The sequence below is a fragment of the Pelodiscus sinensis genome, chromosome 4, assembly GCF_052426305.1.
Source record: "Pelodiscus sinensis isolate ZL-2025 chromosome 4, ASM5242630v1, whole genome shotgun sequence".
NCBI classification, from domain to species: domain Eukaryota; kingdom Metazoa; phylum Chordata; order Testudines; family Trionychidae; genus Pelodiscus; species Pelodiscus sinensis.
Genome location: NC_143055.1, coordinates 84,221,860 through 84,239,037, shown reverse-complemented (window position 1 = coordinate 84,239,037; position 17,178 = coordinate 84,221,860). Strand labels below are relative to the sequence as shown.

Sequence of the window (17,178 nt, the reverse complement as noted above, 5' to 3'; positions counted from 1 at the left end):
CCCCTTATAGTACCCTGACTCCCGATCAGCAACAGTTTGCTTGGTTCATGGATGGGTCTGCCCGATATGTAGGGGGTGCCCGGAAGTGGTGAGCCATTGCCCTCCAGCAAACCTGGAACATTCAAATGATAAAAGAAGGCACCAGTCAGCTAGCAGAATTGGTGGTCATACACCTTGCATGGAAACAGGCAATAAAGCTGGGGGATGAAACATGCCTCCTTTACATAGATTCCTGGGCAGTGGCTAATGGTCTAGCAGTTTGGTCAGGACACTGGGCTCAGTACAATTGGCAAATCCATGGATGCTGGTCTGGGGTGCCACTATTTGGCAGGAATTGTGGGACCTCCGCCATCCCATAAAGGTACAGATGTCCCACGTAGATACCCACACACAAAAGCCAGGAGAGGATGTAAAATTAAATGCAGCTGTAAATATCTTAGCAGCCGCACGCTCAGTAACAACTGTGCCCGATTGAACTGAACTCTCTCTCCTGGCTACCAGGGCACATCAACAATTAGGACATGCAGGGGTGGACCACACCCACCAGTCGGCAAGCAGACATGGTATTCCTTGTACTAAGGATCAGGCTCCCACTGCAATCAAGCAATGTAATGTTTATTAGCAAGTAAAATGACAGCTGCCTGAGCTGCCTCCAAGCCACATTCCACGGGAGGATATACCTGGGCACACCTGACAGATGGATTATATTGGCCCGCTATCTAAATCAGAGGTCAAAGGCTGATACTTTGTCTTAGGTCAGGTCATCCTACTGAATAACTACCTGGAGTTGAAGAGATGCGAAGGAATAGACCTTTCTGTCTGTAAGGTCAAGAATCTTGGGAGCTTTGTCACTAGAAATGGTTTTATATGGTCCTGTCTTCCTGGATTTCTCCTATGCTGTATATCCCACTAGAGAGACAAGAGTTACATACGAGTACAGTATTCAAGTTTTTTTTTAAACAAATTAGTGCCTTTTATCTGCTCATTTTGATTATGAAGGTATACAGGCTGGAATCTGTGGATCTTGGAGAGAGTTATCTTTGTTTTTAAATCCTGACCCAATGCTTCCTTCTCAAAGTGTTTTCTCCCCATTCTCTTGGAAAGTATATTTCCCTGAGTGGTCTAGTAAGAGACAAATGGTGAACAAAATTCTTGTTGTTTGTGGGAAGAATAAAAGAGAGAACAGCTCTCAGAGAATCTATAAGGGACCCCAAAATGGTTAATAAAAATAGGGTTGGAGACTAACACAGTAAGACTGAGAGGTACAGAGGCTCAAGGATATCAGTATGTCTTAGGGGCGTTTAGTAGTACTGGTCTGGAAATCTCAGAGAGCCCTTTAAATAGATTAGTGGTAATCCAACAATTGGTCTACTTGGGGAATCCCTGGAAAGAGAAGGTCACCTTGGCACTAAGTGGTAGTCAAAGGAAAGGAAAGACTAATGGGTTGCCAACTAGGCATAAATTTGCAACTATGCTAAAGTTACTATTTTGTTCTAAATTGAGTCAATGAAAGGGCATTATAAAACAGCATGCAGATACCACCGAGTTACATCTCATTGTCATGAGTAATAATAGAGAAATAAGATGCTATCAGGGAAACTAGAACTTTCACTTACTGTTGATTAGCCTCTGTTAACTTTTCTTTCTGATGTTGTTTCCCTGTAACAGTAGAAATTATGGAGGGACAAATCTTTTTAGCAAAAATACTCACGGTCCACAGTATCTTACAACTAAATCTTTTCTGAAGTCCAGGTATCAACACATGCTTTTTTATGAATATTACTTTGGTGCACAATCATCTTCTGATTTCACCCCAAATATCATAAGCAACATAGCAAAAGGCAAAGGTTTACACAAACTGCTATGATACACAGAAAGGTTGCTCTGGCATTTATCTATCTTGTTTATTTATTATAAACTTACATTATAAAATCATAACACAGAGACATAGACCCAGATTTTTTTATTTTATTTCTGTCAACATACCGAGCAAAAAGATAAAGTAGCCCCACAGTACTTAGGCTGAGGTCATTATAACAATTGTAAACATGCCTACTTACAGATGAGCAGAATCTGAAATATCAGCATCAACAATATCCAAGCCTGCACTTTCTCTACACATATCACCTGTAGATATGGTTCTGCCAATAGATATAGAAACTGCCATATTCTGCCAGTTTCTGCTTCTGGTTCTTCTTTTCATCCAGGGCAAAATAAATCCTGGTCAACTATTTCTTCTATAAGCTGCAAGGGATAATATCTCTCTTTTAACTCAATTTTTAAATATGTGGGAGGTACTTAAATACTGTGAAGGGAGACAGATTCGATTACTAGAAAGACTCCTCTTGCATGATACTGCTGTTTGGTGGCTGATTTGGAGGAAGTTTGGCATTCTTGTAAGATCTGAAGACCCACCATAATTTGTTAGAAAATGAAAACAATGAATATTCACTAAATGTGAATAATGGTAAATGGTCTATAAAAATGTAACACTAGCAAAACATGCACTAATGCATCCCATTTTTGTATCATTGAATACATTTATATGGACAAATATCCAAACAATGTAGCTAAATGACTATTAATACTATATTTTAAAATACAAACCTACATAAATGTAAAACTAATTCTCCCATCCCTCTTTTAAATCTTGGTTAATTTTTAAATTTAGAAGATAATGTTATGCTTAGCTATGGTCCTTAAACAGTGAAACATCATATTAATTGTACAGGCTAATATTTTGTTACATTGTCTGCATTTCTCACCTGCTGTAAGACACACAGCCCATGTACTCTCCAGGGTCCCTTCATGGAGTTTGATTTTATTAATAAACAAATGAACCCTAAGTCAACATAAAGCCTAGTCTAAGCCCTTATTCTTAGGCTTCATGCTCATAATTCCTGTATCAGGATAGCTAAAATGGAAAGATTATTTTTTCATTTTGTATTTCTTCAAACTGGGAGGCAGCTTTATGAAGTGAAGATGACTTTATCCTCACTCCAGGACAATCCATTAACTCTTCTCTGTCTTAGGATCAGGAAGATTTCTTGACTCATCCAGTCTAGTCTACTGCTATTACAAGAACCACAATATACAATTCCATTCATAAGCTTATCAAACTTCATCTTATTACTACTTAGGGGCTGTGTCTACATTGGCATCCCTTTCCGGAAAAGGGATGCTAATGAGACACTTTGGAATAGCAAAATCCGCGGGGGATTTAAATATCCCCCGTGGTATTTGCATTAACATGGCTGCCGCTTTTTTCCAGCTTGGGGATAAGCCGGAGAAAAGCGCCAGTCTAGACGTGATTCAACGGAAAATAAACCCTTTTCTGGAGGATCTTTTATTCCTACTTTCAAGGGTTTATTTTCCGGAGAATCACGTCTAGACTGGCGCTTTTCTCCGGCTTATCCCCAAGCCGGAAAAAAGCGGCAGCCATGTTAATGCAAATACCGCGGGGGATATTTAAATCCCCCGCGGATTTTGCTATTCCAAAGTGTCTCATTAGCATCCCTTTTCCGGAAAGGGATGCCAATGTAGACACAGCCAGGATGTTTGTTCCACTACCTGACTAGAAGGCTGTTCCAGAATCTTAGCACAGTGTGGAGTTTGTTGACTATAATGACAATGAATTCAAGATAAATACAATGCTTTACAATTTTCAGTTTTTAAATAAAAAATATTGAACTATGGGAGAGCATAATATTAAAAATAAGTCAAAAGATTCTTTGATTTGCTCCTTAACAAAAAGTTTGCCATGTCTAAGAAGTTGAAACAAAGAGTGTTCCCTGCCAAAACTTTAGAAACCTTATTTTAAGTTTTCCTACCATAAAAGGTCAAAAATATTAACGGACACTAACAGAGTGTAATAGAAATCCTACAAAATGGGTTCTTGTAGCTATTATCTGTTTCAAAGCCCATTATTATTCTGAAGAATAAGAAAGAAAACTATTTGAAAGAATACTATAAATAGAATCTCTCTACATATAAACATTTTTTCCTGCAGGACGACAGAATGACATCATCATGCCGCCCAGCCTCCACCTCCACCCTCAGCCACTTGCTGGGGCCAGCTGCTCCATTTGTGCTGCTCCAGCTGCACCACTGGTGAGGAGCTGCTGGGGCTGGCATGTCCAGCAGTGGGGAGTGTGTGTGTGTGCATGTGTGTATGGAGCTGGGGCCAGGGTGGCCTTGGGGCTGGGCCCTCCCTGGTGGCAAGGGGACAGGGGAAAGAGCTGGGGCTGAGTCGGCTTTGGGGATTTGGCAAGAGTAGCGAGCAGGCGGTGCATCACACTAGTAGCTTAGGAAATTTATTTTTAGGCATTAGTGAAAAAATACTAATTTAGAGTTTTATCTTTACAAATTCCTTTTAATTCACAAATAGTATGCAATATTAGTATATCATGTTGTACTTGACATATATACAATCCATTTTTAATTTTTCCATTACAATTTCAACTACAATTAGCAGCATCTGTGTTTAAAAATATCAGGTTTATAAAAATTTGATAAGCATAAAGAATGTTTTCAAAATTACATTTCTCTAGTAAAGATAAAAAATAGTGTTAAAATCAAAAGATGAAAAAAAATAAAGAAACTATGAACTAGGTTATAACTGAGATGTTATCAAGGCTGTAAATATATCTCAAGATTTCTAGTGACATAATGCACTCTAGATGCTCCTTCCCAGTTTATTTCACAGACCCTCTTACTCTATCTGTAGCATCAAAATTCAGAGTTACCGATCATTTAGTCTATAAATACATCTTAGATGACTAAGGCTGAAATGTGTTAAGATGCAGTAATGTTTCAAATTCATACATGAAACAATTTAGAATCTTCCCTCAGGCACACTCTACTGCAGCTCCTGCTGTTCTGTTACCCACAATTCTCCCATTTACCTGCTCGTTGGGCTGCTTCAGCCCTGGTCAGGAAATGGTGAAGCTGATCCAGCTTATCAGGCTGCTCCTCCAGGGACTTATGCAGCCATATGGCTGACCCAGGGCCTGAAGCCTCCCTCAAGGCATTCCACTTCTGTATCAGAGTGAAGAGCTCAGAGAAGGACTTGTGATAACCCTGTCGCAGCATGTCTATGCAGATGTTCTTCTTGTATGAATTCCTGTAACTGGGAATAAGAAATGCTGATTTTAATCCTTTAAATCTGTATTATGTTCTCTACACTCCCTCCACATAATTAAAGACACTACAATGATTTTTCAAATGTAGACTTCAGCAGCCAACAAAAGGAGAGGTGACATATGATCCATTTAATCATAGAATTTTCTAAAACTAGCTCTTATATTACAGAATACAGCAAAGTAAGAATTTGTAAGTACTTCTACTGAAACAGCATTATAAATATTTTAGTGTTCTTCAACTGAAATCAGTCAGGATGGTCAGCAGTGTTAATCTATATATAAATAAAAGGAGGTGTTGGCATTATCTCCCTGAACCATCCTAAGTTCTTAGTTTGCTTAAAAACAGTGATGGGGAAGGGGGGGGGGAGGAGAAATAAGCATATACTGCATGTCTAAACAATGTACACGATAAATAGTTTTGCTGGAGGAAATGGTGGATTGGTATTTGTTAGAAACAGAGTAATTACGTATTATTTTGCCTGTGTTCAGTGTCTGATTTCACCTGGGATTAGTTTAGTAATACAGAAGTTTTATAGTTTCTGTCTAATTTTAAAGGCAAATGATGTCCACAGAGATACAATGAAGACTTTATATTAAAGTTATTCCACTGATAAACTTAGGTAAGATATCCATATTATAAAGATGCACAATTAAATATTTTCAAGAGACAATATATCTCGAGACATTATTTTTGGACATAACCCAAATACTTCTTTCAAGTGATATGAAACATGATAGGGCCCAAAATGAAAAATCCTTGAAGCCAATGAGATTGCTTGCATCACTAAGGACATCTCCCAGAAGTAATGATTTGCAGGACTGGGCTCCTAGGCTATGTCTAAACTGCAGGAGTATTTCGAGATATTGGAGGTATCCAAAAATAGCTATTCTGCATCTTTTGAGTGCACCCATTATTTCAACATATAACGTTCACTGTTCCCATGCCCCTGTAAACCTCAGTCCATGAGGAGTAAGGGACATTTTGGAATAACGAGTTATTTCAAAATAAGTGCTGTATATACAGTGCCAAATTTTGAAATAAGCCATTTCAAAATAACATCAAAATAAAATACACAATTTGAGCTATGCAAATTGTGTATCTTATTTCAACCTTCGGTGCAGTGTATATACACCCCTTGTGTTGAATAAAAATTACCTCTCTATCCCACTAAAATGACAAACCTCCAGATGACTATTTTGTTTTATATTGTACCACTGATGTTCCCAAACAATTTTACCCATTAAAATATTGCCTTTTTACTACCAAAACTTCAGACCCTATAAAAGAAAAGAAATTTTTTTGAAAACTGATGTTTACTGTATATTCATCAAGTCAGGATGAGGTCCACGTTAACCAATTTAAAAATAAGAATATTCTAACCTATAAACAACTCTTCTTTCTTGGTATTTCCCTATTCAGGATCAGCAACTTTTATAACCTTCTTCTTCGCTGGAAGGCCTGAAGATACCCAGTCCATGCACTAAGTCTTTGGTCTCTCCATTGGTTGCCTTCCTCTAACAATCATTGCAACAGTAATCCTACAACATAGCTCATACCAAGCAAGGCTAATCTTTCTCAGCCTACAGTACTTACAACCTTGTTTCACTTTCCATCAAGGAATGTCAAGCCATTAACCACCTCAGCATCTTCATTTCCACAGTGGAAAGCATACTGATTCTTTTGCAGCTGGCCAAGTCTCTGTTATATACATTACTATTGTAGTTATTTTCCAGTTCTATACTAACATGTCCAAAGGGTACTCCAACTATGGGTACCCTCACATCACCTAATAACATTGTTAAACTATCCAGCCACACAGTTAGCCAGGCAGAAGAGTCTGTTTTATCTCTGGGACTTTCTTTCTGCCCCCCTCCATATGTTACAGTTCTGCAGTGACCTGAAAGCCTATTTTTACCACCTCTGACTGAGGGACTATTTCCAGTACACCACTGAACATTGCACTGACCTAGAGGATCCTACCCTACCAACACTACAAGAAGAAGATTTCTACATGGACTCTTCCAATGGTCGAAATGACAGTTTGGACTTCTACACTGATTGCTTCTGCAAATGTGCACAGGCTGACATTGTGAACAAACAACATCATGTGACACACAACCTTGGCCATGCAGAACCCTAGGCTATCCATAGCCTCAAAAACAACTCTGACATTATAATCAAAAAGGCTGATAAAGGAGGTGCTGTAGTCATCATGAATAGATCAAATTATGAACAGGAGTCTGCCAGACAACTCACTGACACCATCTTCTACAGGCCTCTTTCCTCTGATCCCACTGAGGAATGCCAAAAGAAACTATACGATCTGCTCCTGAAACTGCCTGCTACAGCTCGGGACCAAATCTATACAAATACATCCCCTGTCTGGACTGATCCCCACTCTAAGTGCAGAAGGTGGGGGCCTGCAAAGACCTGAAATACCTTGCCTCTAAGCTCTGCTTATAAATCCACCCCCAAAGTCACAGATACGCTGGCTCCGAGAAATAACAAAAAGCTGCAACCACCAACTGAAATAAAAGAAAAAAACAAACCTTTTTTCTTGAACCCAGGAAGGAAGCACTTGGACTTCTTCCACAGGGGTAATCCCAAGCTCCTTTGCCACAAGAGAGTTTGAAAACAAAGAGAAAACAACTGCAGTCTCTGGTAACTGACCTCTTAGTCTGAGGCATGCAAATACACACACATAGACAGACCGACCTCTTGTTACTTTCCAGGACACAAGAATCAAATCATCACCTTAAACAAGTGATTTTAATTACAAAACAAAAGATATACTTAATAAAGAATACTTGGTTGCTAGATGTTACAGAGCAACTAGGAAAGAACAAATCAAAACACAAAGAACCATAGTCCTTTGGTCAGTATCTTAAATGGTGAATAGGGGAGGGAAGGCATGGAACAACCCAAAACAAAGAAAAATACCCTGATCCTGACTAGATACACATTTCTTCCCTTTGTTTACTCACAATCCCTTCCTAATTCAGTCCACTCCCATGCCCTGAATTCCTTGGAGGTATGGTAGTCCTGCCTGGGTTTAAATCATCCTGTGTCTCTCAACTCCTAGATTAATGCTCTGACAGAGCAATTGGTAGCAGATATATATTTACAATTTAAATTTCAGTGCTGTATCCCATTGGTTCTTCTGGATTCCTGCCAACAACACCCCTAGCTACTTGAATTTCACCCATTAGGAGGCCAGCACTCCTATTCATCACATCCCCAAATCCCCAACCAGGAGTATTTTATCTGCTACCCAAGATTCATAAACATCAGCATGCTTACAGAAGGATTATCTGGTTGACTCTTTCCTCAGACCCTATGATACCAGCTTTCCAAGCTACCTTCAAGACACCACTGATTTCCTGAGGAAACTATGGAGCATCAACAATGAAACACCATCTGGCCACCATGGATGTAGAAGCTCTTTACACCAACTTTCCTCACAACAATGGACTACAAGCTATCAGGAACACTATCCCCAATGATGTCACAGCACACCTGGTGGCTGTGCTATGTGATTTTTTTTCATCACCCACAATTATGGCACTATGACATTGCTGTGGGTATCCCCATGGCCATATGCCAATATTTTTATGGTTGACCTCGAACACTGTTTCCTCTGCTCTCCTCCCCTTCTACCACTTATGCTACAATGATGACATCTTCACCATATGGACCCACAAGGAGACCCTTGAAGAATTTCACAGGGATTTCAACAATTTCTAACACTATCAATCTCAGCCTGGATCAGGCCACACAAGCGATCCACTTCCTTGACACTACAGTACAAATAAATGATGGTCACATAAACACCACCCTATATCGGAAACTTACTGACTACTAGTCTTACCTACATACCTCTAGCTTCCATCCAGGACACATCACACAATTGACTGTCTACAGCCAAGTCTTAAGGTACTAGATTTGCTCCAGTCCCACAGATAAACACCTACAAGATCTTTATCAGGCATTCTTAAAACAAATACCCACCTGGGGAAAGTGAGGAAACAGATTGATAGAGACTGACAAGTATTCAGAAACCAACTCTCTCAAGACAGGCCCAACAGGGAAAATAATACAACACCACTGATCATCACCAACAACCCCCAGCTTAAACCTTTCCTGTGCATCACTGATAATCTACAACCTGTCCTGGAAAATGATCCCTCACTCTCACAGGCCCTGAGAGCCAGGCCAATTATTGCCTACAGATAACCCCCTAACCTGAAGCAAATTCTTTCTAGCAGCCACACACCACACCTCAGGTGCATGCACGCAAGAACCTTACCCTGCAACAAACCCCGTCCACATATATATACTAGCAACACTATAACAGGTCCTAACCACACAAGCCACAACATCAGAGGCTCATGTATATTAGCCAAACTGGACAGTCTCTGTGACTAAGGATTAATGGATGCAAATCAGACATTAGAAATAGTAACACACATAAACCTGTACAGGAACCTTTTAACTTACCTGGTCACTCAACATGGATTTAAAAGAAGCCATTCTTCCGGAAAGGAATTTCACCACCCAATTACAGAAAGAAACTGTATATGAACAACTGGAATTCATCTACAAGTTTGACACTGTTACCCTGGGCTTGAATAAAGACATTAACTAGTTAACACATTACATCAAAAGCTATGAATGGGACACATCCAACCCACTTAATTGGCTTTATTACCAAAGGTCCCACAATTGTCAGATACTTGTTTTGCTAGGCTAACATGGCTATCCCTCTGAAACTTTGTAATTGTCAGTGGAGCACCCAAGTTTTAAAGTAAGCTATGTTAATTAACTGTGCTGATTATATTAACACAATACAAATAAAAGGCATTAATAAAAGGATCTGTTCTTCCACTGATGCATACTGATCCTGAATAAGTACTTCACCTGTGGAGAATAATTGGGAGGAAAGCCAATCCCACTCACTTCAATGGAAATAACAGCAATGGTAAATTAATATATAGTAAACTTCCGATAATCCGGCACCTTTAGGACCCAGGGGATGCCAGATTATCAGATATGCCAGACTATCTGAAGGGAGGACTATGAGGGGTCTGGGGTAGGGGAGATGGGGGGGAGGGGGAGACGGCGCTGCGGGACCAACCCGGCAGTAACCCGGCTGCTCTGCCCCGGGCGTCCCCAAGTCAGCCACTGCTGAAACTGACCAGCGGCTGACTCGGGGAAGCACGGGGCAGAGCAGCTGGGGTGCTCTTCCCTGGGCTTCCCAGAGTTAGCCACTGGTCAGTTTCAGCAGCGGCTGACTTGGGGAAGTCTGGGGCAGAGCAGCTGGGGTGCTTCCAGGTTGGTCTCTCAGCGCCGAGGGGACCAACCCGGCAGCACCCCAGCTGCTCTGCCGTAGACTTCCCCGAGTCAGCCGCTGCTGAAACTGACCAGCGGCTGACTCAGAGAAGCCCGGGGCAGAACAGCTCCAACTGTCAGGCTGGCTGGAGCACTTCCGGGTTCCAGGAGGTGCCAGACCACTGGATGCCGGACAACTGGAGTTTTACTGTACTTGAGCACAGTGAAGGCAGGGGGTGGGAAGGGCACAGTAAAGAGCAGTGAATGCTAAAAGTAATTTAGGAAGCAGAGATAGTCATCATTTTAGCAAATATATGAACTATATTTGTAACTAGTCAAAGTCAAATTAAGATAATTTGCAGACCTCATCATAACTATGTGAACATTATACCAAAATATATACAATAGCATAAATTTGCCCAAGCCAGGTATTTTAATGTCATTAGACAAATGCATTTTACTTACCGTATTTTCCGGCGTATAAGACGACTTTTGATGTTAAAAAACATCCCCCCAAAATCGGGGGTCGTCTTATACGCTGGGTATGCGGCTTTGCAAAGCCTTGGGGGAAGCCGGCGGCGGGGCAGCTCAGGCGCGCCTGGGATGCCTCGCCGCCGGCTTCCCTCGAGGCTTTGCAAAGCCGCGGAGGGGCTCCGGCGGCAGGGCAGCCCAGGCGCGCTGGGGCTGTCCCACTGCCGGGGCATCCTCAGAGGCTTTGCTCCCGGTGCCTCTGGTCTGCTGGGGACCGTCTCCAGCAGACCAGGGACACCGGGAGCAAAGGAGGCGGAGGGGCGCTGGTGTATAAGACGAAACCCTATCTTTTAACTAAAAAATTAGGGGGTCGTCTTATACGCCCAGTCGCCTTATACGCCGGAAAATACGGTAAGCTGAAAGCCCATTTTCTCAAATGAGCAGTATCATACACATGCAGGATGATGTTAGTGGTGTAGCTACAATTTGTGTCACCAATTTTCTAGCAAAAGGCTATACAAAATTAACTAAAAGAAACTACTCAAAGAAACTAAACAGCTTGAGTGACATCCTAGTATTTAGTATAGTAATTCTCAAGGGATGATAATTGTATAACTGTATACTGTCTCAATAAGAAGCCTACCTACAATAACAACATTTCAACTACAGTATAATAAAAAAACCCCGTAGTTTATATGACAAAGTTACTCTTAAAAGGTACAGAGAGGTAACCTTGTTAGTCTGTAACTTTAAAAACAACAAGTAGTCCTGGGAAAAAATCCACTTCTTCAGATGAGCTTGTGAGGAGAAAAAAGCTTAAAAGACAGACAGTTCTGCATTGGAGCAGTTTAATACTTTTGACCCTTTAATTAGTGTAAAGTATTTATAAACCACAAGTGACTGATCATGCAGGAATTATAATGGTCTTATATTCACATTGCAGGGATAAATTTGATGAATGTAATCATAGGATAATGAGAGAATTAATACTGAAATTGTTTCCATCATCAACATAATTCCTGTTGAAAATTCCAGTGTTCTTTCTCCCAAACACAGTAAAGCATGTTATTTTTTAACACAGATGTAGTGGAGATAAAGGGAGGCAATATTCTGATTATATTTTAAGATGAATTAAAGATTACTTATAACATAATTGTTTATAATTATACCCTAGCATGTGTTTCATAATAACATTATAGTGGACAGGAATAAACAAAGATATTAAATCAAATTGATCATGTTTTCAATAACTGACCATTAGTTATCATTTACATAAGATATCTTGCACATAGTTCAATGATTTTTTTAAAACTACTTCTGAACTTTTACCTGATGATTCTCTTTTTAAGAAACAAATTCATGTTAACCTTAGTGAATCTTGCTGCATAGTAAATTGTTATTAGTTAACTGTAAGACTTATTTGTCTACATTCCATTCATTCTGGTTTTAGGCCTTCTGTCAATATTTAAGCTACTTCAAGATTCACAGAGAATCAAGTAGGAAAAAAAAAGAACTTACATTCTAACTGTAAAAACAATTTTCCAATAGGTTGAATGGTCTCTGGGGGCATCTACTGGAAATTTGGCAAAACTGCAGTCAGCTCATGTTAATCAATTTATTTCTAATGCAGCAACATATTTACTACTGAAGAGCAAAAGAAAAGTACAAATGTTGAGTCAAATACACTGTAGGGATAAACTGAAAAAACTCAGTGGAACTGCACTTCACATACTGATAATGAATACAACTACTGTTTGAATGTCACACAAACAGAATGACATCCAAAACGTGCCCACAATACATGCACTGTTTGATAAGCAATTATATTATGTGGTCTTAGCAAAGGATAAGCTTGCATTAATCTTTATCAGATAATTCATAAACTATGTTTAATTGCTAAGACCGTAATATGAATAATCACAGGGTTTTGCTTTCCTGGCAAATGATCAGCATAGAAAATGTGTGAAGAAAACCCAAATACGATTTCAGAAAGCAGTTTTACTATTTTTTTTTTTACTAAATTTAGAATATAAACAAGCATTTAAAAAGTTATTTTCCAAGCAATTCTTATATTTGCTTTTATTTTTAGACAATGCGGTTTATTTTGATTTTGTTGGTTTTGTTTCTCAATGTATTGAGTTCAATAGATTAAGGTCAGAATTCTTAACACAAATCTATACAATTCCGAGTCTATCATTTATCTGTCCATATATGCTTTGATATCTCATTAATGGGAGCCTGATGATGTCAATGGATTATCTATTTAGGTAGGATAAGGAGAATATTGGGATTGAAATCTACTGGGTAGAGCTGACTGGGAATTTTGCTCTTAGCTTGCCCTAGAAGTTACTGAAATACAATATTTCATGGTTTGATTTTCAAAGTATTCAGCATTTGCAGAAGCAACCAGTAATTTCTGAAAATTAGGAGATTACATTGTAGTAGCTGTTTATTTTGCATTACATACAATATAAAGGTTATTTTAATGCTTCTTATGTTATCACATAACAAAAAACAACCATGGATATGTAATTTAAAAGGCACTATTACTGTTGAAACACAAAGATATTTTAGTAAGATTTCAGATTTCCATGTAAAGTTAAAATGATTATAACTTCTATATTATATAGATATTTATATCTTTTTCTCTACATAAAAAAAATAATTAAAATGCCTAAAGAAATGATTTTATAATGCTCACACAATACAGAATGTCTGGTTGGAATCTACGAGTCTTTTCCAATCTGCCTGAACCAGTATAAAATCAGAAGTAACTCAAATGAGATTCATAAATTGGACCAATGGTACAAACTCAAGGAATTTGTAGCAAATGGCCTCAATCATGGTATTTTTATTGTTAATCTATTTCTATTCTACTTTTAAAAGAAATTTAATAATGCTCTGAATTCAATTAACCAGATTTTTTGCCTTAGCTCTCATGTGTCCTTGCAACAGATAGTTCGTAAATATTTCACATTTGGTAAACCTATTTTTTATTTAACTTTGGCATTTTAAGAGGCTAAAAAAATTACACTTGTATTAAAATATTCATATTAAAATATATATCTTGGAAGAGCTGCTATTAATGGTCCTGATTCCCTATGGCTCACACCTTGTGTAATCAATTACACCCCAGCAAAGAGGGTGAAAAATACCACCATTCTCATTTGATAACATTTCCATGTGAAGCCTCATATGCCTAAATGTTTGGTATTTAATTAAAAAAAAAAACACACACAAGAAAATGTCATCTGGGAATATTTTTAAACAGTCCTCTGTAGTTAGTAAAACACAAATTTATATGCAATGATAATATAGTTTACAAAAGAGGCATAATTATTATAATGTAACACTGCACAGTGTATTACTTATGCTGACTTCACCATACACGCACAAAAAGACGAAATAAAGTATTTTATCATAACTGAAAATTATAAATTGGAAAAAAATGTTTTTTGATCTTGTTCAGAGTTTACTTTAAGAATATTTACTCTTTATACTTTGATGTTGACAATTTCTGTTTTAATGGTTATAAAGCTCTAAGTTTTTGATTCTCAAACCTATTATCAGTAATTATTCCCACTCCATAATTTTCTGCACCTATAGAAATTTAAATAGATAAAATGATTAAAAATAATCATTGCTATTATCCATTACAATTATTTTTAAAAAAAATCTTATTTTTTCTAAGTTTAATTAAACTATATTCCTCACACCTAATCAGGGTTTCTTTAGCATACGAGTCAACATCTGACAATAAAATTATACAGATTAGTACCCAAAATCCTGAAAAAAAAAAATCAAGATTTTTGCTTGTTAAAAATAAATTGTTAAAAAAATCCATTAAAAGTTTCTATATTTAGTATGCTTTGAAATTTAGGAAGCATAGGCTTTTGTCTATATGTTAAGCATATACACATACTTATAAATAATGAACATGAGAAAACAGAACTGCACCATTAACATTTACCCATTTTTTATTACTGCTTATGATACATAATTCATTTGGAAAATCCATAAAACCCCAAATTCGGCACATTTAAAATCTCCAGGATTCCACTCTAAAGATTGAAAAGGGAAAATACTTATAAGTCAATTATAGGCAGATCCTAAGAATGAAGAATAAAAGTACTTTTTATAGTGCATTGTTGAAGATACAAACACTTGCCTAAATACTTAACCAAAAAGTAGAATTATTTCAGTGATTTAGTCTGACCACCAATACATATGTAGCACTGAAGTATTTCAGTGATTCAACAAATATCTCAGACTGAAATGCTTAAAGCCATTTCAGTCTGAGATAAGACCATGCCCTTGCAAATCACAGAACCATTCAACTAGGCCTCAAACTAGCAATGTACTTAGACCGTTACCTAACTTCAAGCATATGTGTAATCTTACTGATTTAAGTGAGACTATCCACATGTTTAAAGCTAAGCACATCATAAGTGCTTTACTGGATTGAGGTTTACATGGCCAGTGTATCCCATTTATTATCACTTGATGATGGAACTAACCCAGTGTTATTTAACTAATATGAGAGGGCCTTTCCCCTTTCACCCTAGTTCCTCCTGGCTACTTAAATTATTTCCCTATCATTACTTACTTTAAAATTGCAGAGTATATTATTTCTAATTAAATAACAGACTAGAAGTACAGGAGATCCCATTAAGTAGAAATAGATAAGTAACTTTCAAGACATATTTTTAGTTATCAAGGTTGACAATTAAGTAATTTGTTTTGCTACAACTCAAATATAAAAGTTGAAGTAATCTAATATAAAAACATGAATTCCCTCATGCAAAACCACCAAGATTTTGTAAAATAAACACTGTTGTTTTAAACAGGAAGAGAAAAATGTTTACCCATGAAACTGTACACATAATTAAAGAGAAGAAATTTACATAAAATTATTTCTGAAAATTGTTCAAGTAATGGTTTAACTTTTTTCTGCATTTGTATTAAATAAAAAGACTTTTTTAGAGCAAATTATTCAGGACTTCTGCTTAACAGAGCTGAAAATGAAAATAAATATACAATCATTTGGGAACAATTTTCAGTTTGATAATACAACATTAATCTTCCATTGTCTCACACTCTGCGTCTTTGTTGGCAAACAACACTTTTAGCTCTATCATGCAATCAGGTGTGAATTCATAAAATGTCAGCGCAGAGTCTTTAATGTATATAAATATACATTATATACATATCTCTCTATATATATCTGCATCTCTTCCTTTTGTTTAAAGCTACATTACCACTTTAATGTTACACGAAGAAAAGAGTTAATCAATTATAAAGATCAAAGGATGATACTGAAAAAATGTTTTCAACTCCAGTAGTAATTAAAAATAATCTGTAATACAGATAACTGGAAATATACATTTAAAAATGTATTTTGATATATTCTGTCCATATATAAAGCTCTAAAAGCAGAATAATTAAAGATAAAAGTGATAAGCATAGGAAAATATTATTTTTGCACCTCAATACATACCTATGATCTTTAGTGAATATTTCAGGCTCTGTGAGAGAAAACATTATTTTCTGCTACTGATCTTTGTTGATTTTTAAATAGCAATTAGGAATTCACTGTATCTTACTTTCTTTTTTAAAACAATACTTTTTTCTCATTTTCCTGGAATTCAGTGAGGTTCATTAATCAAAATTAATTACAACTTGAAGTGTTGCATCCAAATTTTGTTATAGATGATTGCTTACCAAAATTAAAGATTTCTTAATACCTCTGTGTTAATAAATATTGTGTCTAATGGACTGAGCTAGGACCTTCCAGGTTCTAATCTTCGCTACATCTTTGACTTGCTATGTGATTTGTGACAAGTCATTTCACCTCTCTGTACATTTCTTTCACTATGTGTAAAACTGTATACAACCTGTATACAATCATGCTAATATTTTCTCAGTGTTTCCTTGTACTCCCCTACCTGCCTATATCTGTCTGTTATCTTTTGTCTTAGACTGTAAGCTTTTTCAGAAAGATAACATAATAATATGTATGAAACAGGGATAATGGTAGTGTTACTTATCTATCTCTTCAGGGGGCTGCTGTGGATTAGTTAACTTTTGTAAAATGCTCTGACAATGGAAAGCACTGTAAGAGTGCTGCATATTTATTATCACACAGTTACTATTCAATTCCTATCCCAACAATATATTATATTTGCTTCTGATCATGCCACTCAAGAAGGGACAATTCCTGTCCCAAGGTGCTCACAG

The 17,178-nt window shown here is 37.4% G+C and overlaps 1 protein-coding gene across 2 annotated transcripts in view; it reads right to left on the bottom strand.

Annotated features, from left to right (window-relative positions):
- Window positions 1–17,178, bottom strand: part of TTC29 (tetratricopeptide repeat domain 29) — a 202,537-nt gene that overhangs the window by 168,582 nt on the left and 16,777 nt on the right. For both annotated transcript variants that reach the window (XM_075929998.2, XM_006133842.5), the window contains exon 5: window positions 4,905–5,128. In XM_075929998.2, the coding sequence (XP_075786113.2) occupies window positions 4,905–5,128 (224 nt within the window). The remainder of the gene's footprint in view (window positions 1–4,904; window positions 5,129–17,178) is intronic.